Genomic DNA, 16,530 nt, shown 5'->3' on the forward strand with positions numbered 1-16,530 from the left:
TCAACACTTCTTTAAAAGCTATTCCATGAAAAAAGAAACAAAAACAAAAAATATATTTATAAGTCCTTCTAAGGTAAACTTACAAAACTTAGGTTCAAATTCCCATTCCAACTTTTTCCAAATTTCCTTTGGTATAGCCACTTATAATTTATTTATAAAGGGATAAGTAAAAGTTGTTCAATAGATACATCACTGGAATCATGAACTTCTGGCTCATGAATTAGAGAACACAAACCAGTGAGTAAAGTCTTGTTGTTCACAGAGCCATTCACGAAGACACTGATGAGCCATAAATGTAAAAAAAAAAAAATGGGGGGACCAATACATTCCAACAAGCTAATAGGAGAAACCCATTATACAATACAACATTACTTGAAAGTGTTTGCAAATGAGACATTCAACTCTATAGTGATATCAAAGCACCACTGCACCTGTCTCTTAGGTGCTATTTTGTATTTTGATTATTTTCAAAAGAGAGTGACAAAGATTTAAAACAGCCGCTATCTTCCAAAGTAAAATGCTTTGTTTGTGCCCCTTGCCCAATGATGTTAGCAAATCTGTCTACTTTTTCCAGAAAAGACTTGCAGAGATCAGAAAATGTTACGTGAGTTCATTTAAAGCTGTAGAATTCTGCCATTTTTCACCAAAGATGGCCAGTTTCTTATAACTTTAGCACAACAGCATAGCTCATAAATAGCCAGAAATATGTCAGAAAACAAAAGAATAAAAGCTACCAAAAATTGAGAATGGCATAAAAGATATGGTTTTATTTGACTATTGTGTTTGCCTTTACGTAAATAATTAGTAGTACATCTGTGTTACAAATGAATTAGAATTAAGTTATATATTTTTAAAAAATGCATATGAAAATACCACTCAAGTATGTAAAAACCATCCTTTTAAAAAAATTACTATCTGGTAAATGGAGAGGGGCTTACAGTGGTTAGCTGAAATGAACTCTATGGAAGTAAGCTTTATTTATGTTTACAGTACAGTTAATAAAGGTATGTGGGTGGTGGGAAAGAGAGGATTGCTCCCTTTTTTAAAGTACTCTGTATGTATACATGAAGTAACCATGTTTCTAAATGGAGATAAATTAGAACTATGAATACCTAACAATGAGGACAAGCAGTGAGAAGAAATTTAAAGGTATTTTTCAGTTTTGTTTTTCTAGATATGGAAAGTCTTTAATTTTTAAATGAACAGAATATGCATATAATCTGAAGTTTCCTTATTTCCAATATATTTGAGTCCTTTTTATAACCCATCCCCAAGAGGTCACACAGTCTGAACCTCTCTACCATCATTATTTGTAACACAGATGTACTCCTACTGGTAGAGAAGTCATTCCACCAATAAAAATTGTTCAACCTCAGAGAGCTGTGCCAAAGGATTAATAGCATGCTTTTCAAATTTTAAAACCTAATGCAAAAGGAAGTTCATTTATACCATCATAGCACCAAACCCTGGTATATTCAGGGTCCCAAGTTTATGGGGGTATATTAGGTACATCTCAAGTGTTTTTAAGCAGATTGCCAAGCCGGTTGACATAACCAAGACCCTTCCTCAAGAGTCTACCTATATTCCCAGTAGGGGAAGGAACCATGAGAACTGCAACAGCAACCAAGCAAAAACTTGCTAGTTCAATTCACTTATAAATATACTTACTATTATAAATGTATCTCCAAACAAACTGCTGAAATTTAAGGAGCTAAGAATTGTTTCATTTTTGTTTTTCTCCTATGTCACATCCTAAGAGTGGTTTCTATTGTATAGGATACCTTCTACTCCAGGCAATGAATGCACAATGTCTTTGACTATTTCTTATACTCTACTCTGCTCCAATATGCTCAACATACTATTTGTTTTCAGTTTATTCCAGAACAGGAACATGAAACTACGCTGCTTAAATTAAGGAACAGTAGGAGCAAATATTGTGGTAAGATTTTGACTCAGAATTAATTCACAAGCTCTGACAACTCTCAACCTCTTTACCACTTCCATTATTCATCAGAAAAAGAAAATGGATCTAGTTCAAATCACAGGCAAATCCCTTATACTTTGATGTATTTGCCCAGAGTGGTTAGACTGGATTTAGAAAGAACCTTGCTAAGAAAAAAAAAACTAAAACAAATTCTTAACCTATAATCAATTCGTCTCTAAACCACAGAAACACCATAAAATGTGTTTCTCATATCTAATAAGTAACCAGGTAGCATACTTTCTAATTACTATAAAGTCTATTTTAGTATTCAGACTCACTGTTACCTATGAGAAAGATAACTACTAAAGGGAGTTTCCTTGAGAAGACTCCTTTATTCCTACACTTAACGTCAATAGGTTCTTTTACCATATGCTAATTAATATAAACAAGAGTTAAGTTCCTATGGCATCTCATCACAAAATGACACTAAACAAAGTATCATTATTCAAGGACCAGCTATACTTTCTCCCAAACAAATACTACCAAAGCACTTGATGTGAGCAAAGGCATTTTAATTTCTATCCTACTAACTAGCCTAACATCATACAAACTTCCTATTGCATCAAGCAGAGGCAAACTAGCATACAGCCATTTTCCAGGTCCAAACTTTTGATTCCAGATGCTGAAGGAATTCCAAAAGTCATCTCCATTTGATATCCTGTTATTCAAACCTAAAGGTTTTGTTGGAATACTCCTACCAATAAACCATTTTGAGGCCTCATGAAAGAAATTAAAAATTACTCCTTTACTTTTTTTTTAATTGTCTAAATTTTTATATATGTCTCCTTTTTCCCCCGCTTGACCCCCCACCCCCAGCCATTCCCACCCTGGGCAAGCCCCCACAGCCCCAGTGTCTGTGTCCATTGGTTATGCTAATATGCATACATAGAAGTCCTTTGGTTGTTCTCTAACACGCCCCCCCCCCCCCCCGCCCCCGCCGTCCCCCGCCATTTGTCTCTGGATTTTGTTATTAGATTTTCTGCATGCAACTTTGCAACCAGCTTGCCATTCCTTGCTGCTGGAGCTACATCTACATCTTTTAGCCTAGCCCCTTTGCATGGTCCCTAGCTCCCCATGGTGCCCCCTGCTGCTCTGTCTTCCTGTACCCCTAGAACTGATCCAGTGCTTATGTTCTGAACTGTACTATCTACCAGACTGCAACCAGAGGCGGGGAACAAGAAGTGGTGAACTATGAGTACTTGTGACATGACTCACCTGTTGTAACCAGCTGTTTCATAACCTGCCCTGCCCAAGCGGCTCAAATTGTACACCCTGCCTCCCTCAAACAGACCTGTTCTTGACTCAACCTAACTCTTTAGAATGGCTATGGTTTCCCTGGCCACCTGCCTTTACCTAAAACTTCCTACTGAAGACAGAAGAGTAACATTAATAGATTTCAAGGACTTCCTCCACTCATGTGAGAGAGGGGGGAAAAAAACAAGGTAAGTAATCTAAACTAAAACCCCCAGTTCAAAAAAGGGTCAAGTTTGGGGGAGCCAGGGGGAGTGTAGGAACCACTAAAGAGTTTTACTCATTAACTCACCTAAATTTTACAAATAGGCAGCAGAGAGTGTGGCAAGGAAAGGCTCACGTGTTCTACCATAATGGGGCATACCAAAGCAAAAAAAATAATAAAAATGTTTAAGAAATAATTTCCTCCTGCCAGTCCTTCCTTAAACATCCATTTATAAAGAAACTTTTAACATTTCTGAAGTCCAAAAACTAGGACTTTCAGTGTGTTTTATAACATCCTGAGCACGTATGATTATGAGTGTGCGTTTCTGGACATGAAAACAGTACTTTTCATTCCTAGTTTTCTGGCTGTGCTCCAAGACTACTTTTCTTATCAAGTTATCTTTACTGAGATCCTTTTTGACAGTGGGGGAAGAAGAGGACCTGTAACAACTTTTATGAAAACATTTGCACATATACATTTCAGCACTTACCAAGTGTTCTTTTGAGGTTTTAAAGAGAAAACCAGTCTAAAACGACCTAACCCTGCCCTGGCCAAGTGGCTCAGTTGGTTGGAGCACCGTTCCAATGTGTCAGGGTTGCAGGTTTGATCCCTGGTCAGGGCACATACAAGAATCAACCAATGAGCACCAGCTGGTTTGGCTCAATGGATAGAGCGGCGGCCTGCGGACTGAAGAGTCCCAAGTTATAGGCTTAATCCCCAATAGGGGGGATGCAGGAGGCAGCGAATCAATAATTCTCTCTCATCACTGATGTTTCTACCTCTCTCTCCCTCTCCTTTCCTCTCTGAAATCAATAAAAAAATATTTTAGGGGGGAAAAAAAATCAACCAATGAAACACATAAATAAGTGGAACAACAAATAAATCTCTCTCTCTCTCCCCCTACCCCTCTCTCTCTCTTCCTCTCTCTCTCAAAAAATCAATAAGTAAGAAAAAAAGACAACTACCTACCAAAATTTCTGCTGTGGGCAATCACCGCCATATCTAAATCACATAGTTGTTATTATTAGCAGGGAGAAAAGGAAAAATTAACACCTGAGAATTTACTATATGCCAGGCATTTAATATATGTATTTTAAACTAAATTCTCATAACCCTGATAGGTAGCTATTATTGTCCAAATATTACAGACTAGAGGCCCAGTGCACGAAATTCGTGCACGGGAGGGGGGGAGTGGGTGTCCCTCAGCCCAGCCTGCACCCTCTCCAATCTGGGACCCCTTGAGGGATGTCCGACTGCCTGTTTAGACAGTTGGACATCCCTCTCATAATCCAGGACTGCTGGCTCCCAACTGCTCACCTGCCTGCCTTCCTGATTGCCCCTAACCACTTCTGCCTGCCAGCCTGATCACCCCCTAACCACTCCCCTGCCAGCCTGATTGATGTCTAACTGCTCCCGTCAGCCTGTTTGCCCCCAACTGCCCTTCTCTGCCGGCCTGGTCACCCCTAACTGCCCTCCCCTTCAGGCTTGATCACCCCCAACTGCCCTCCCTTGCAGGCCTGGTCCCTCCCAACTGCCTTCCCCTGCTGGCCATCTTGTGCCGGCCATCTTGTGTCCACATGGGGGCAGGATCTTTGACCACATGGGGGCAGCCATATTGTGTGTTGGAGTGATGGTCAATCTGCATATTACCCTTTTATTAGATAGGATAGAGGCCTGGTGCATGGGTGGGGGCCAGCTGGTTTGCCCTGAAGGGTGTCCCAGATCAGGGTGAGGGTTCCCTTGGGGTGTGGGGCAGCCTGGGCGAGGGGCCTGTGGTGGTTTGCAGGCCGGCCATGCCCCCCCACCCCCACCCCGCGACCCAAGTGGAGGCCCTGGTATCTGGGATTTATTTATCTTCTACAATTGAAACTTTGTAGCCTGGAGAGGAGCCAAGCCTTCTGCTTGCTCCGGGGCCGCAGCCATTTCTGTTCGGATTTATTTATCGTCTATAATTGAAACTTTGTAGCCTTAAGTGGAGGCCAAAGCAGGCCAGGGCTGCGGGAGCTTGGCTTCCTCCATTGCGGGGGGCAACCCTAGCTTCCTGCTCTTTCCAGCTCCGTGGCTGCCGCCATTTTTGTTGGGATTTATTTATCTTCTATAATTAAAACTTTGTAGCCTTAAGCAGAGGCCTGGGCCATCCAGGGTGTGTGGAAAGCTTAGCTTCCTCCATTGCCAGGGAAACCCAAGCCTCCTTCCTGCTCTCTCTGTGGCTGCAACCATCTTGGTTGGGTTAATTTGCATACTCACTCCTAATTGGCTTGTGGGCATGGCTTGTGGGTGTAGCGAAGTGATGGTTAATTTGCATATTACTCTTTTATTAGATAGGATGAGAAAAGGGGCAATGAGAGGTTCAGTAACTTATTAAGTAACTTACGTGTAACTAAGTAGCAAAACCAGATTTGAACCCAAGCAGTTGGCTCCAATGTCTGGGCTGCTTTCTGCTAGACTGTACCCTACCCTAAAACTTCACTCTGAAATACAGGAAAGATAACTATTTGAACATTTCTAGACCCTAGATCATTAAACCTCTTCACAAACCCAGTTATATTTGAGACTTTACATTATTTAGGGGGAAAACCTGGTGGGTCCTGCTTTAACGAAATTAAACTATCTGGAGAGAATTAATAGACCTATTATGGGCACTACTCACCAAGAATAATGGGGTTCCCTAGCTGCTTATCCTAATGCAAAGCTCACCAGTTGAGAGACCCTATCTAGGTACAAAGGTCCCAATCAGTTTTATATTGCTTCATTCTTCCATTGGATTAGTTAAATCAGAATCAAACATCTGTAACATGAAAGAGACAAGAATCTGACAAAGGAAGAAACAATTAATAAAATAGAACAGAATTTGTTAAAAGCCTTCTAATTGAGATCCTCAGAGTCAAGATACTGCATCCATAAAGCAAGATAGGAAGCTGTGAAAAGACAAAAAAGAATGAAAAAAGACTTAGAAAAAAAATTTTAAGGCAGTATAAGATTTAAAGTTGTGGAGACAAAATCAAGAAAACAGACCAAAACAAAGACAAAAAATTATCAAAGGAGACACAATATCAGTCCAGGAGGTAGGCATTTGACTAACAAGAACTCCAGAACAAAAAGAAAAACAGAAATCAAAGGGAGGAAACTTTCAAAGAAATATTAATTTTCCACAACTAAAAGATTAATAAGTTAATAGAAGAAGACTTTATAGAAGTCTGCCCATTAGCAGGGACCACTCAGTGTTCAAATAAATAGAGGCCCAAACCAACACATATCATTGGGAAGTTTTAAACAAAGATAACCTTTCAGAGAAAAGGCAGCTTATCTACAAAGGAACAAGAATCAAAATAGCCTAAGACATCTCATCAATAAGGATACTACCTTTGAAGTTCTGACAGAAAATCATGTTCAATCTAGAATTCTATTCCCAGTTTAAGAATAAAAATATTTTCGTCTTACCTTAGTATGAACCCCAGCAAAACAAGGCAAAAACAAAACAAAACAAACAAACAAACAAACAACAAAAACAAGAAAGAGGAATATATGGGAAAGAGGAGCATAATGAAGGCAAATGACAGAATGTCAGCTGAGCAGCAGTTCTCCATAAAGCACAGGTTGATAGAGGGCCTCAGGAGGAGGGTAAGTATGAAAACAGGAGATACTAGAACTTTTACACTACCTTTAAAAAAATGGAATATCTGCCCTGGGTGGTTTGAGCATCATCCCAATATGCCAAGGTTAGGGGTTCAGTCCCCAGTCAAAGCTCATACAAGAGGCAACCAATGAATGTATAAATAAGTGGAGCAACACACTGATCTTTCTCTCTCTCTCATCAACTAAAAATTTTTTAAATAAAATGGAAAAATTAAGGAAGTTTTAAAAACAAATCCTACAACTGAGAACTCTGACATGGGGAGATAATGGCATCCTGTTTTAACTTTGGAGAACTACCTTCTCCCCATCCCCAATACACGTGATTCAAATGGGACTGACCCCACATCCATCCCCAAGGGTAGACATATTACCAGGACCTATTCTAATCTAATTATCTCCACCTTGCAATGGTCACTTGTTCAGAAATAAACACACAGCCTAGAATCAGTACTGGTGGAAGAAAGGGTAAAGGAGAGGTTCCTGAAAATAAAGCTAATAGAAGAAAAGCAGACATAGTAAAAGACCAATTCTTTAAAGCAAGGTTTGAGCACCTGGATCCAATCCTACTCCATCCTCCTAAACTCTAAGTTCTGGGGAAATTTTCCTTTTTCACTTAAATTACTGAGTTGGTTTTCTAACACTCCAAAGTATCCCTTACTAAAATACTCCTTTTTCAAAGCAGGAAGTCAAAAGATACCATCTATTGTTATCTCGCAAGCAAGGCACTATCTGATCTTTGTTCTGGACTGTATTTTTACGGATGCTCATATAGCAAACAGCGTTGGAGGATAGAAAGTGCCTTCCTCCAGAGCAAATAACCGGCATACTTACTGTCTCTCCCTCTGGAGCTGGAGCAAAAGATGGCATTATAAAATATTTGAAATCCCTTAACTCAGAGGATTTTCTCCAATAACAAAACCTACTAGTTGAACCAGTGTTATCTGTCTGGCCCTCTCTGCGTTGCCCTGTGGGAACCGAGTCTTGGAACACTGACACAAATGAATGCTGATACTCTGGCTACTGCTATTGCTCTGAGTAATACTGTACTTCATCTCTGCCTCTGGGCCTTCCACCAACACAAGATCTGTGTCTTCTATCAGCATCCATAAAGCTGTGACAGGCTAACTCATTACCTTTGATTAGACAGTCAAATCTCAGATTCTTTACCATTCTTGACAGGTAGTAAATGGGAGCTAAATCTTTACTATCATTGCAAAAAGCCAACCGATAATGTTTAAAACTGACAAATAAAGAAATGGAAGTATAAGCATATTAATATGGGGGATTATCACTAGAAGAATCAAACATAGGAATAACTGAACTTGTTTCCCTGTGAGAGGGAATTGAGGTGGGGAGGTGTGAGTGGGAGAAGGGGATTATTGCTTTCATCATAAACCCTTCTAAACCATTACACCCCCCCCCCACCACCACCACCACCATACATGAACATGTATTTGAGAAAGAAGTGTTTGCTGGCTACTTCAAAGGCAAAAAAAAAAGTGTACAAGAAAAAATATTTTTCAGTATTTTCATCCCACTGTAATTGGATGTATCAAGAAAAGTACCTAATTATGATGTTCTCATCACAGTTCTAGAAACCTAGAAGGGAAACTCTCTCACCAATGATCAACTCAAGTCAGAAAACAGTCTCAATATATCACCAAAAAAGTACCTCATGTCTTGCTTTGGAGATTTTTTCTTTTTTAATAAAATGATTCTAATAGCCATGTACACAATAGTGTCCTACACCTTTCCTACGCAAAGCACATTTCTGGCTTCAACATGTAAATACGTATCCTTACCCATAATTTCCTACAATTGTAGATTCTAATTTACTCCTCTAAATCACATTGTTTTGAAACTGAAATTAAAATTAATTTATGACACTGAAGATAAATCAGGTATTGTCTGTGGTTCTTTACAACAGAGCAGAATATTTTTTATGGCAAGGGAAAAATATGCCATTTTGCAAGAAAAAATGGACAAATAGCTCATTAAGGTACAAAAAGTAATTCACATTATGAATCAGAATTTTCTAATCGAAATTTGAAACTAAATTATTTTGTGTGGTAGGCAGTGAATAAATGACTATTTCTATTAATATAATTTTATACAAATCATAGGGAAGTTTTTCTCTTAAAAATCTAGAAAAACAGCAAAACCAACCTACTGTCTACCCCTCTACTCCTCCACTAAAGTATACTTCCTATACAGCCACATTATAACTTTTGCCCTCCTGCTGAATCTAATTTTTAGGGAAGATGAAGGAAGAACATACACATTCTGCCCCCAAGTTAAGCTAAATTCTCTTGAGCTAAACTAAGTCTGAGTAAGAAGATCTGGTTAAGAGCCAGTTCTAGTTTTATTTCAAATATACTTTATTTAATTTAGCATTGATTAACTTTAACATAATATTACTACTTCAATCACAGTGGCCTCATTCAATCTAGTTAAGTCATGGGAAACTGGAGCAAATAAAAGATAAAAGGTCTCTTTGTGACATTAGAGTTCCACTAAGTTGTTTCCAATTTCTTTTTCTCTTCTATGTGCTCTTCTAGGTGCTCTCCTAGGAAGGCATTTGTAGGGAAGTTCCTCTGTAGGTCAAATTGCTTTGATTGGCATTCCACCTCCAACACACTTACTGGCTAGGCAAGCTGCTTAACCTCTAAGACTCAGTTTTCTGCAAAAAAAAAAAAAAAAGTGGGGGGACAAGAATACTTGCCTCAATTGGTTGTTATAAAGATTAAAAATTAGCCCTGGCTGGTGTTTCTCAATAGTTAGAGCATTGGCCTGAGCACCGAAGTATCTCTGGTTCAATTCCAGTCAAGGGCAGGTACCTGGGTTGCAGGTTCTATCCCCAGCCTGGACAGTGCACATGCAGGAGGCAACCAATTGATGTGTCTCACATCAATGTCTCTCTCTCTCCCCTCTCTTCCCCTCCCTCCCCCTCCCTTTCGCTCTTTCTAAAAATCAATGGGGGAAAAATATCCTCAGTTGAGGATTAACAAAAAGATTAAAAATGATAATGCACATAAAATAGGCAAGGAAGGGAGGGAGGGAGGATTTCCTTCAACCCTAGAGACTCTTTCTTATTAACTAAACCACCACTGAAGGCTATGAAAAGCAACTTCACCAGGAAGAAAAAAAAAAAAAAAGATGTTAGGGGCTTGAGGCAGATGATGTAGTTCAAGCCAAAACTCAGTTCCTTTTCCACCAAGAGAATATAGAGTCCCTAAACTTCGCACGGCTGTTTGCCTTGGTATCATTATGGAACACAGTGGTCTTCAAAAGCAAAACTTTAAAAATAATAGAAATAATATTTTAAAATATATTTTTAAATGTAAATTATTTTATAGCTAACTTTCGCACATGTTACTTTCCTACCTTCATTCATTCAAAAAATGTTTGTTGAGCACCTATGAGGCACTTGAATAAAGTGAATAAATAAATAGTTCAAGCCCTCAAGGAACTAATAATAATAACACTCTGGCAGTGAAAGAGAAAATCCTATATAATAAGAGAGGAATATGCTAATTATCCGTTATGCCCTGAGGCGTAACGACCACATCAGATCAGCAGGAGGGTGAGGCAGTGAGCTACAAACAGGGGGCAGAGAGCTACAGGAGGGGGCAGGGCAGCAAGCAAGTGGGAGGTGGAGAACAGCAAGCTATGGGGGGGAGGGGGGAGCTCCAGGAGGGCGGGGCAGCGAGCTACCAGCAGCAGAGAGCTACCAACAGCAGCGGGACGGTGAGAGGCAAGCGGCAGCAAGCTATTCGTGCACGGATTTGTGCACAGGGCTACTAGTAAATAATAATCATAAATAAATGACAATATATGTTTCAAGGAGGCAACTGCTATGGGGTTAAAAATAGACTAGGGTAAGGGAACTTAGAAGTTGGTGAGGAGAGGAGCAGTTGCCATTAAAAAATTTTTTTTTAATTAATTTATTTTTTAGAGAGGGAAAGCAAGAAGGGGGGAGAGACAGAGATAAAGACATTGATTTGTTCTTCCACTTACTTAAGCATTAATTGGTTGATTCTTGCATGTGCCCTGAGCGGCGATCAAACCCACAATCCTGGTGCATCAGGACAATGCTCCAACCAACTGAGCCGCCAGGGCAGCAGTTGCCATTTTTAACAGGGTGCTCAACAGAGGCTTCCTTGAGGTGATATATAAGAAGAGATTTGGAGGAGGTGAGGAAATGAAAATTTATCTAAGAGAATAGTGTTCTAGGCACAGGGAACAGCCAATGTAAATCCTAAGGCAAATGCATTTCTAGCTAATTCACAATGCCAACACTACCTAACAAATAAGCAAAACATCACCTATTGTTATTATTCTCTTAACCATATCCCCTTGCCCTCCCCAAAATATCTGTGCTAGCAAAACAAAAACAAAGAAGAGAAATTTATAAATATTCATGCAACAAATATTTATTGAACACCAACCATGTGCTAGGCACCATCTCCTATTCTAAACCAGGAAGACCTCAGGAAGGGGCCTGAGGTTGACTTCAAAGCCCATTTATTAAGTACAAGAAATACATACTAGTATATCCTGTTCTTTGGCCTACTGGTAAGTCATGGGAAACTGGCTTTAAAAAACAAAAACAAATAAAAACACAAAACAGAGATTTACAGAAATCTGACTTCCAGATAAAGTGGGATGATACTGCACTAAAAGTATCTCAAAGTCTCTATCTGTAGAGCACAGTAATTGGCCCCTTATTAAGTTTCTTTACCTAAATAGGCGATCATTTCAAAAGTACTCCCCCATGCCCTTGAAGGTAGTCTACTAATTTTTCTACTACCTTCCAGAGATTCACTTCAATTAGAGGAAAAAGGTGATTTACCAAGCACTAGGTAGGTGCTATGCCATGTGCTATGGTAGCAGTGTCTGTATGTAGTTATTGCCATTTTATCGTTTTCTGATTGTTTTTATAGTTCTCTATCCCCTTCTGATTCTCTTGCTCTCATGTGGTATGAAAAAATATATGCATATACATCCTTTTTTATGCTATTTCCCACTTCAAAATTAACCATTTGTACGCCATAAGCGTCTATAGACGACACAAACGGCAGAACTTTTTAAATTAAATTCAAAATATTGTGGCAGTTAACTCATAATACAGTTCATAATACAAGTACAGCTCATAATAATACTTGGTTGCATAGGAAATTACTATGAATTTTTCTTCAAGTCCCAACCAAAAGCTTATAAAGTTTAAAACACATTTTAAAAACATTTATTCTATAAAAATTAGAACTTTAGCAGAATATACTTTATATAATTTATCTGAGTCCCCTTAGCAACTGAAGTAAAAGGTTAGAAAGTTGAGAACCACAAGAAATATTTTATAAAAAGAACCAAATGTCCAGACAAGAAAAAGCTGAAGTTCATCACCACAAAACCAAGGGACTTCTTTAAGAATGAAAAAAAAAAACAAAAACTAAAAATATGAATAAGAAAATATTGCAAAGAAAAAAATGTTCACTGACAAAAGCAAACATGTAATAAAAGCACTGGATCAATAAACACTAAAGCGAGTACAAAGGTTTAAAGGCAAAAGTAGGCAGATCATGTGTAATTCCAACAGTAAATTAAGAGATACACATAATCACACAAAAGAAGTAAAAAAAATAATGACAAAAACATAAATGTGGAGGGGGTGAGTAAAAATGGTAGTGATTTTAAAATGTGTTCAAACTTAAGCGACCATCTATTTAAAACAGACCGCTATCAACATGGCTTAGTATATATGAAGAACATAGTAAACACAAATCAAAAATCTACAAGAGATATACAAGAAATAAAGAGAAAGGAATAAAAAACACAACACTACAGAAAGTCATCAACACACAAGAGAAGAGAGCAAGAGAATCAGAAGGAAACAGAGAACTACAAAAACAATCAGGAAACAATAAAATGGCAGTAACTACATACCTATAAATAATTATGTTAAATGTAAATGGATTAAATGCTCCAATCCAAAGACAAATGGATAAAGAAGATGTGCTACATATATACAATGGACTATTTATTACTCGGCCATAAAAAAAGAATGAAATCTTGTCGTGAGACAGTATGTATGGACCTAGAGGGTATTAAGTTAGGTGAAATAAGTCATAAAAAGACAAATACCACATGAATTCACTATTATGTGGAATCTAAGAAAACAAAATAAACAAAACTCATAGATACAGAGAACGAACTGATGATTGCCAGAAGGGCAGAGGTTGGGGACTGGGTGAAAAAGATGAAGGGATTAAGAAATACAAATTGGCAGTTATAAAATAGTCACAGGGTTGTCAAGTACAGCTATGGAATATAGTCAAGAATATTATAATAATTATATATAGTGTAAGGTAGGTGCAAGACTTATGGGGGGGGGCATATTAGAGCTATCCTAATCATCATGTTTTACCTATGAAATTAGCAAATACAAAAACAGTGTCAACAAAGTTGTTCAATAATAGGTGAACTCTCAAACTCCAAATACTCTATGACCCAACAGTTCCATTTCTAGAAATTTATTCCACAAGACAACCTATAACAAGGTTATTCAATGCAGGATTGTTTCTAATAGAAAAAGATAGTAAAGACTCCACTTCTCAACGGCCCTTGCATTCAGAAGGGACACTAAGTTCTGGCTAACACAACATAATTGGAAGTATTATAAAGTGACAGCTTCTAGAAATCTTCCTGTAAAAATAAAAACAGGCTGGCATGTAACCTCTGCCCCTTCTTGCATCTTAGAATAGGTTGCCAAAGCTGAAGATCCAGCTAGGTCAATGAGGATGCAAGAATAGTACAGAAAGAGCCCAGGTAATTGGGGGAAGTGGGAGGGTGGGGGGGGAAGATGGAGGGTTGGCAGGAAGACAGACTAGAGAGCTCTCTCTCGCCTGCTTGCAGCCTTTGTTTTGAACCACTGTCAGAATCCATCAAACTCCTTAATGTCTGTGCATTTTATTGTATTCATTATGCCTCAAAACAAAAAAAGAGAAAGCAACACCTCCAGTGCTATACCAGTCCTAGACCACCTATCTGAACTTAAAACTTCATTGTTGCCAAAACCGGTTTGGCTCAGTGGATAGAGCCAGTTCGTCGGCCTGCGAACTGAAAGGTCCCAGGTTCGATTCCGGTCAAAGGCATGTATCTTGGTTGCAGGCACATCCCCCATGGGGGTGTGCAGGAGGCAGTTGATGAATGTTTCTCTCTCATCGATGTTTCTAGCTCTCTATCCCTCTCCCTTCCTCTCTGTAAAAAAATCAATAAAATATATTTAAAAAAAAAAAAAAAAGATTAACAGGTCTTGACCCAAACCAAATTTATAAAAAAAAAAAAAACTTCATTGTTGAACCCACTGTTGGTTTAGGTTTTCTAACACTAATACACTCTTCATATACAAAAATGAAAAGATGACATAATCAACTGAAAAAAGCAAGATAAGAATATGCAGAATATGCTACCACTTATGGTGGTGTTGTTTTTAAGGTATAGAGAATAGAATTGGTTGCCCCCAATAAGAGGAAAAGTGTGCCTGAGAAACAGAAGAATCTGAGGACATGCTTAGAGAGGAGGAGGAAGGAGGAGAGAGGGAGGGAGAGGGAGAGAGAGAGACAGAAAACATTGTTGTTCAGTTGCCTTCCATATACTCCCTACCTCGGGATTAAATCTGCAACCCAGGTATGTATCTTCACCAGGAATCAACAGGCAACCTCTTGGTGCACTGGAGGACACTCCAACAGAGCTACTGCAGCTGGACAAGAAAACTTACTTTTTGCACTTTTACATTTTGAACACACTACTTATTCAAAAAAATAAATGTCTATTAAGCCTATTAAATATTCCATTTAATTTTTTCCAATTTTTGGTATATGAATATTTTAATGACTTGACGACTTATACTGACTTTAGTTTCAAGATGATCCCACACTGAACTAATTCCCCCAAGAACCACTAGACACAGGTATGACAAAAGAATTTTTAAAATGCCGAAAGGGAGCAGGGGGGGATGGGGAAGAAGAGTACTGAGAACTCTTTTAAGGGAAAAAGGCAAGAAAACTTTTAATTAAAAAGAGAAGCACTGGGGTTATTCTACGGCTAGAAATATATATCATATATCTCTTATCAGCTTTAGTGAAGAACAAACGAGCAGCTAGCTAAGCCAACAATGGCCAACAAGGCTTTTCTTTGATTAGCTGAAGGAATCATACCAAAGGTTCCTTTTCTCATTAGAAGAGTATAGCTTATGAAGAGTTAAAAAAAAGTAACATGAAAGTATGGATCAGGTTAGAAATTGAAATAAAATGAGACTTTCTTAGAAATTTATGAAATTGACCTTAGGTGGTTTTCTTTTCTTAACACTATTTTAAAATCTGCATATATAAACCCTGTTACCTTATTTCATGGTATAAGCAATATAACAAGAGTTACTCAAAATCTGCTGCACTCTTCAATAGACCGTTTAATTTTGTATTGGTTGCCCAAGTCTTGGCCTGCACATACATATACCTTTACATATGATTCGTATAATTCTTGTGTATGATTTGTATATGATTTTGCCTATGATTAGTGTATATATGTTATATTCCAGTTTGTAACAATTAAATTGCACAGAATGAAAAATGTTCACTTTAGAAATCCATAAAATTTTGGATTAAGAAAGCCCTTTCTCACAACAATGCCAGATGATGACTAACCAGATCCTAGAGTAGAGGCCACCAGCCATCTACGGATCCATTTCAATTACAAAAAACCTGTGAAGTGATAAATACAAACATTTAAGCCCAGAAAGGGGACATCATTTACATCCTCTGGCTGATAATAGAAACCTCAAATTATTTCTAACAGGGTTGGAGGGTTACAAACAAAATCACTAACCCTTTAGAAATTCCTAATAACTAGTGTTAAATTTCATTTGGGGCCTCTGAGTACATGCCAGCATAGACACTAATCATTCATCCCTTCAAAGTAAATGCATCTGAAATAATGAAGAGCAGGCTAGGGATACGGGCACGCACATCCGCTTCCCCAGGAGGGGCTGGGAGAGTGGCAGTTTGCATGGCGATCCCCCCACTTCCTCTTCACAGCCCCTTCACTTTCTTGCTGCCCCTTTCCCAGTCTCTTTTCACACTCACTCTTGGTCTGTCCCAATCCCATCTTCTGTATCAGGTTTATTGTTTGTACATATAAATTATACTTTCCTTTCAAAAAAAAAAAAAAAAAACACCACAAAGTAAATGCTCCTAAGGGCAAAGACTACATTTTCCAATAGAGTTATCTCTATTATCCTATAAAGTAGAATTTTGGCAATATAGACTAAATGAACATTCAAATGCAGAAGTGGCACACAATTAACATTTGGTGAATGAACTGAACACTAACAGTTTATAAAGAATGCAATGTACAAGGAAATAAAATTAAGCTTTACTTCTCTGAATAAGATGTCTAC

General features: G+C 38.3%; 1 protein-coding gene across 6 annotated transcripts in view; it reads right to left on the reverse strand.

Annotated features, from left to right (window-relative positions):
• The window catches only part of FBXO34 (F-box protein 34), an 82,509-nt gene that overhangs the window by 48,064 nt on the left and 17,915 nt on the right, over positions 1-16,530 (reverse strand). Inside the window, exon 2 of one of the 6 annotated variants that reach the window (XM_054716041.1) lies at positions 11,094-11,235. The exons of the other annotated variants lie outside the window; for them this stretch is intronic. Coding sequence (XP_054572016.1) covers positions 11,094-11,101 — 8 coding nt within the window. The 5' untranslated portion in view covers positions 11,102-11,235. The remainder of the gene's footprint in view (positions 1-11,093; positions 11,236-16,530) is intronic. 6 annotated transcript variants of the gene reach the window in all.

This window comes from Eptesicus fuscus, chromosome 5 (genome assembly GCF_027574615.1).
Source record: "Eptesicus fuscus isolate TK198812 chromosome 5, DD_ASM_mEF_20220401, whole genome shotgun sequence".
Classification (NCBI taxonomy): Eukaryota; Metazoa; Chordata; class Mammalia; order Chiroptera; family Vespertilionidae; genus Eptesicus; species Eptesicus fuscus.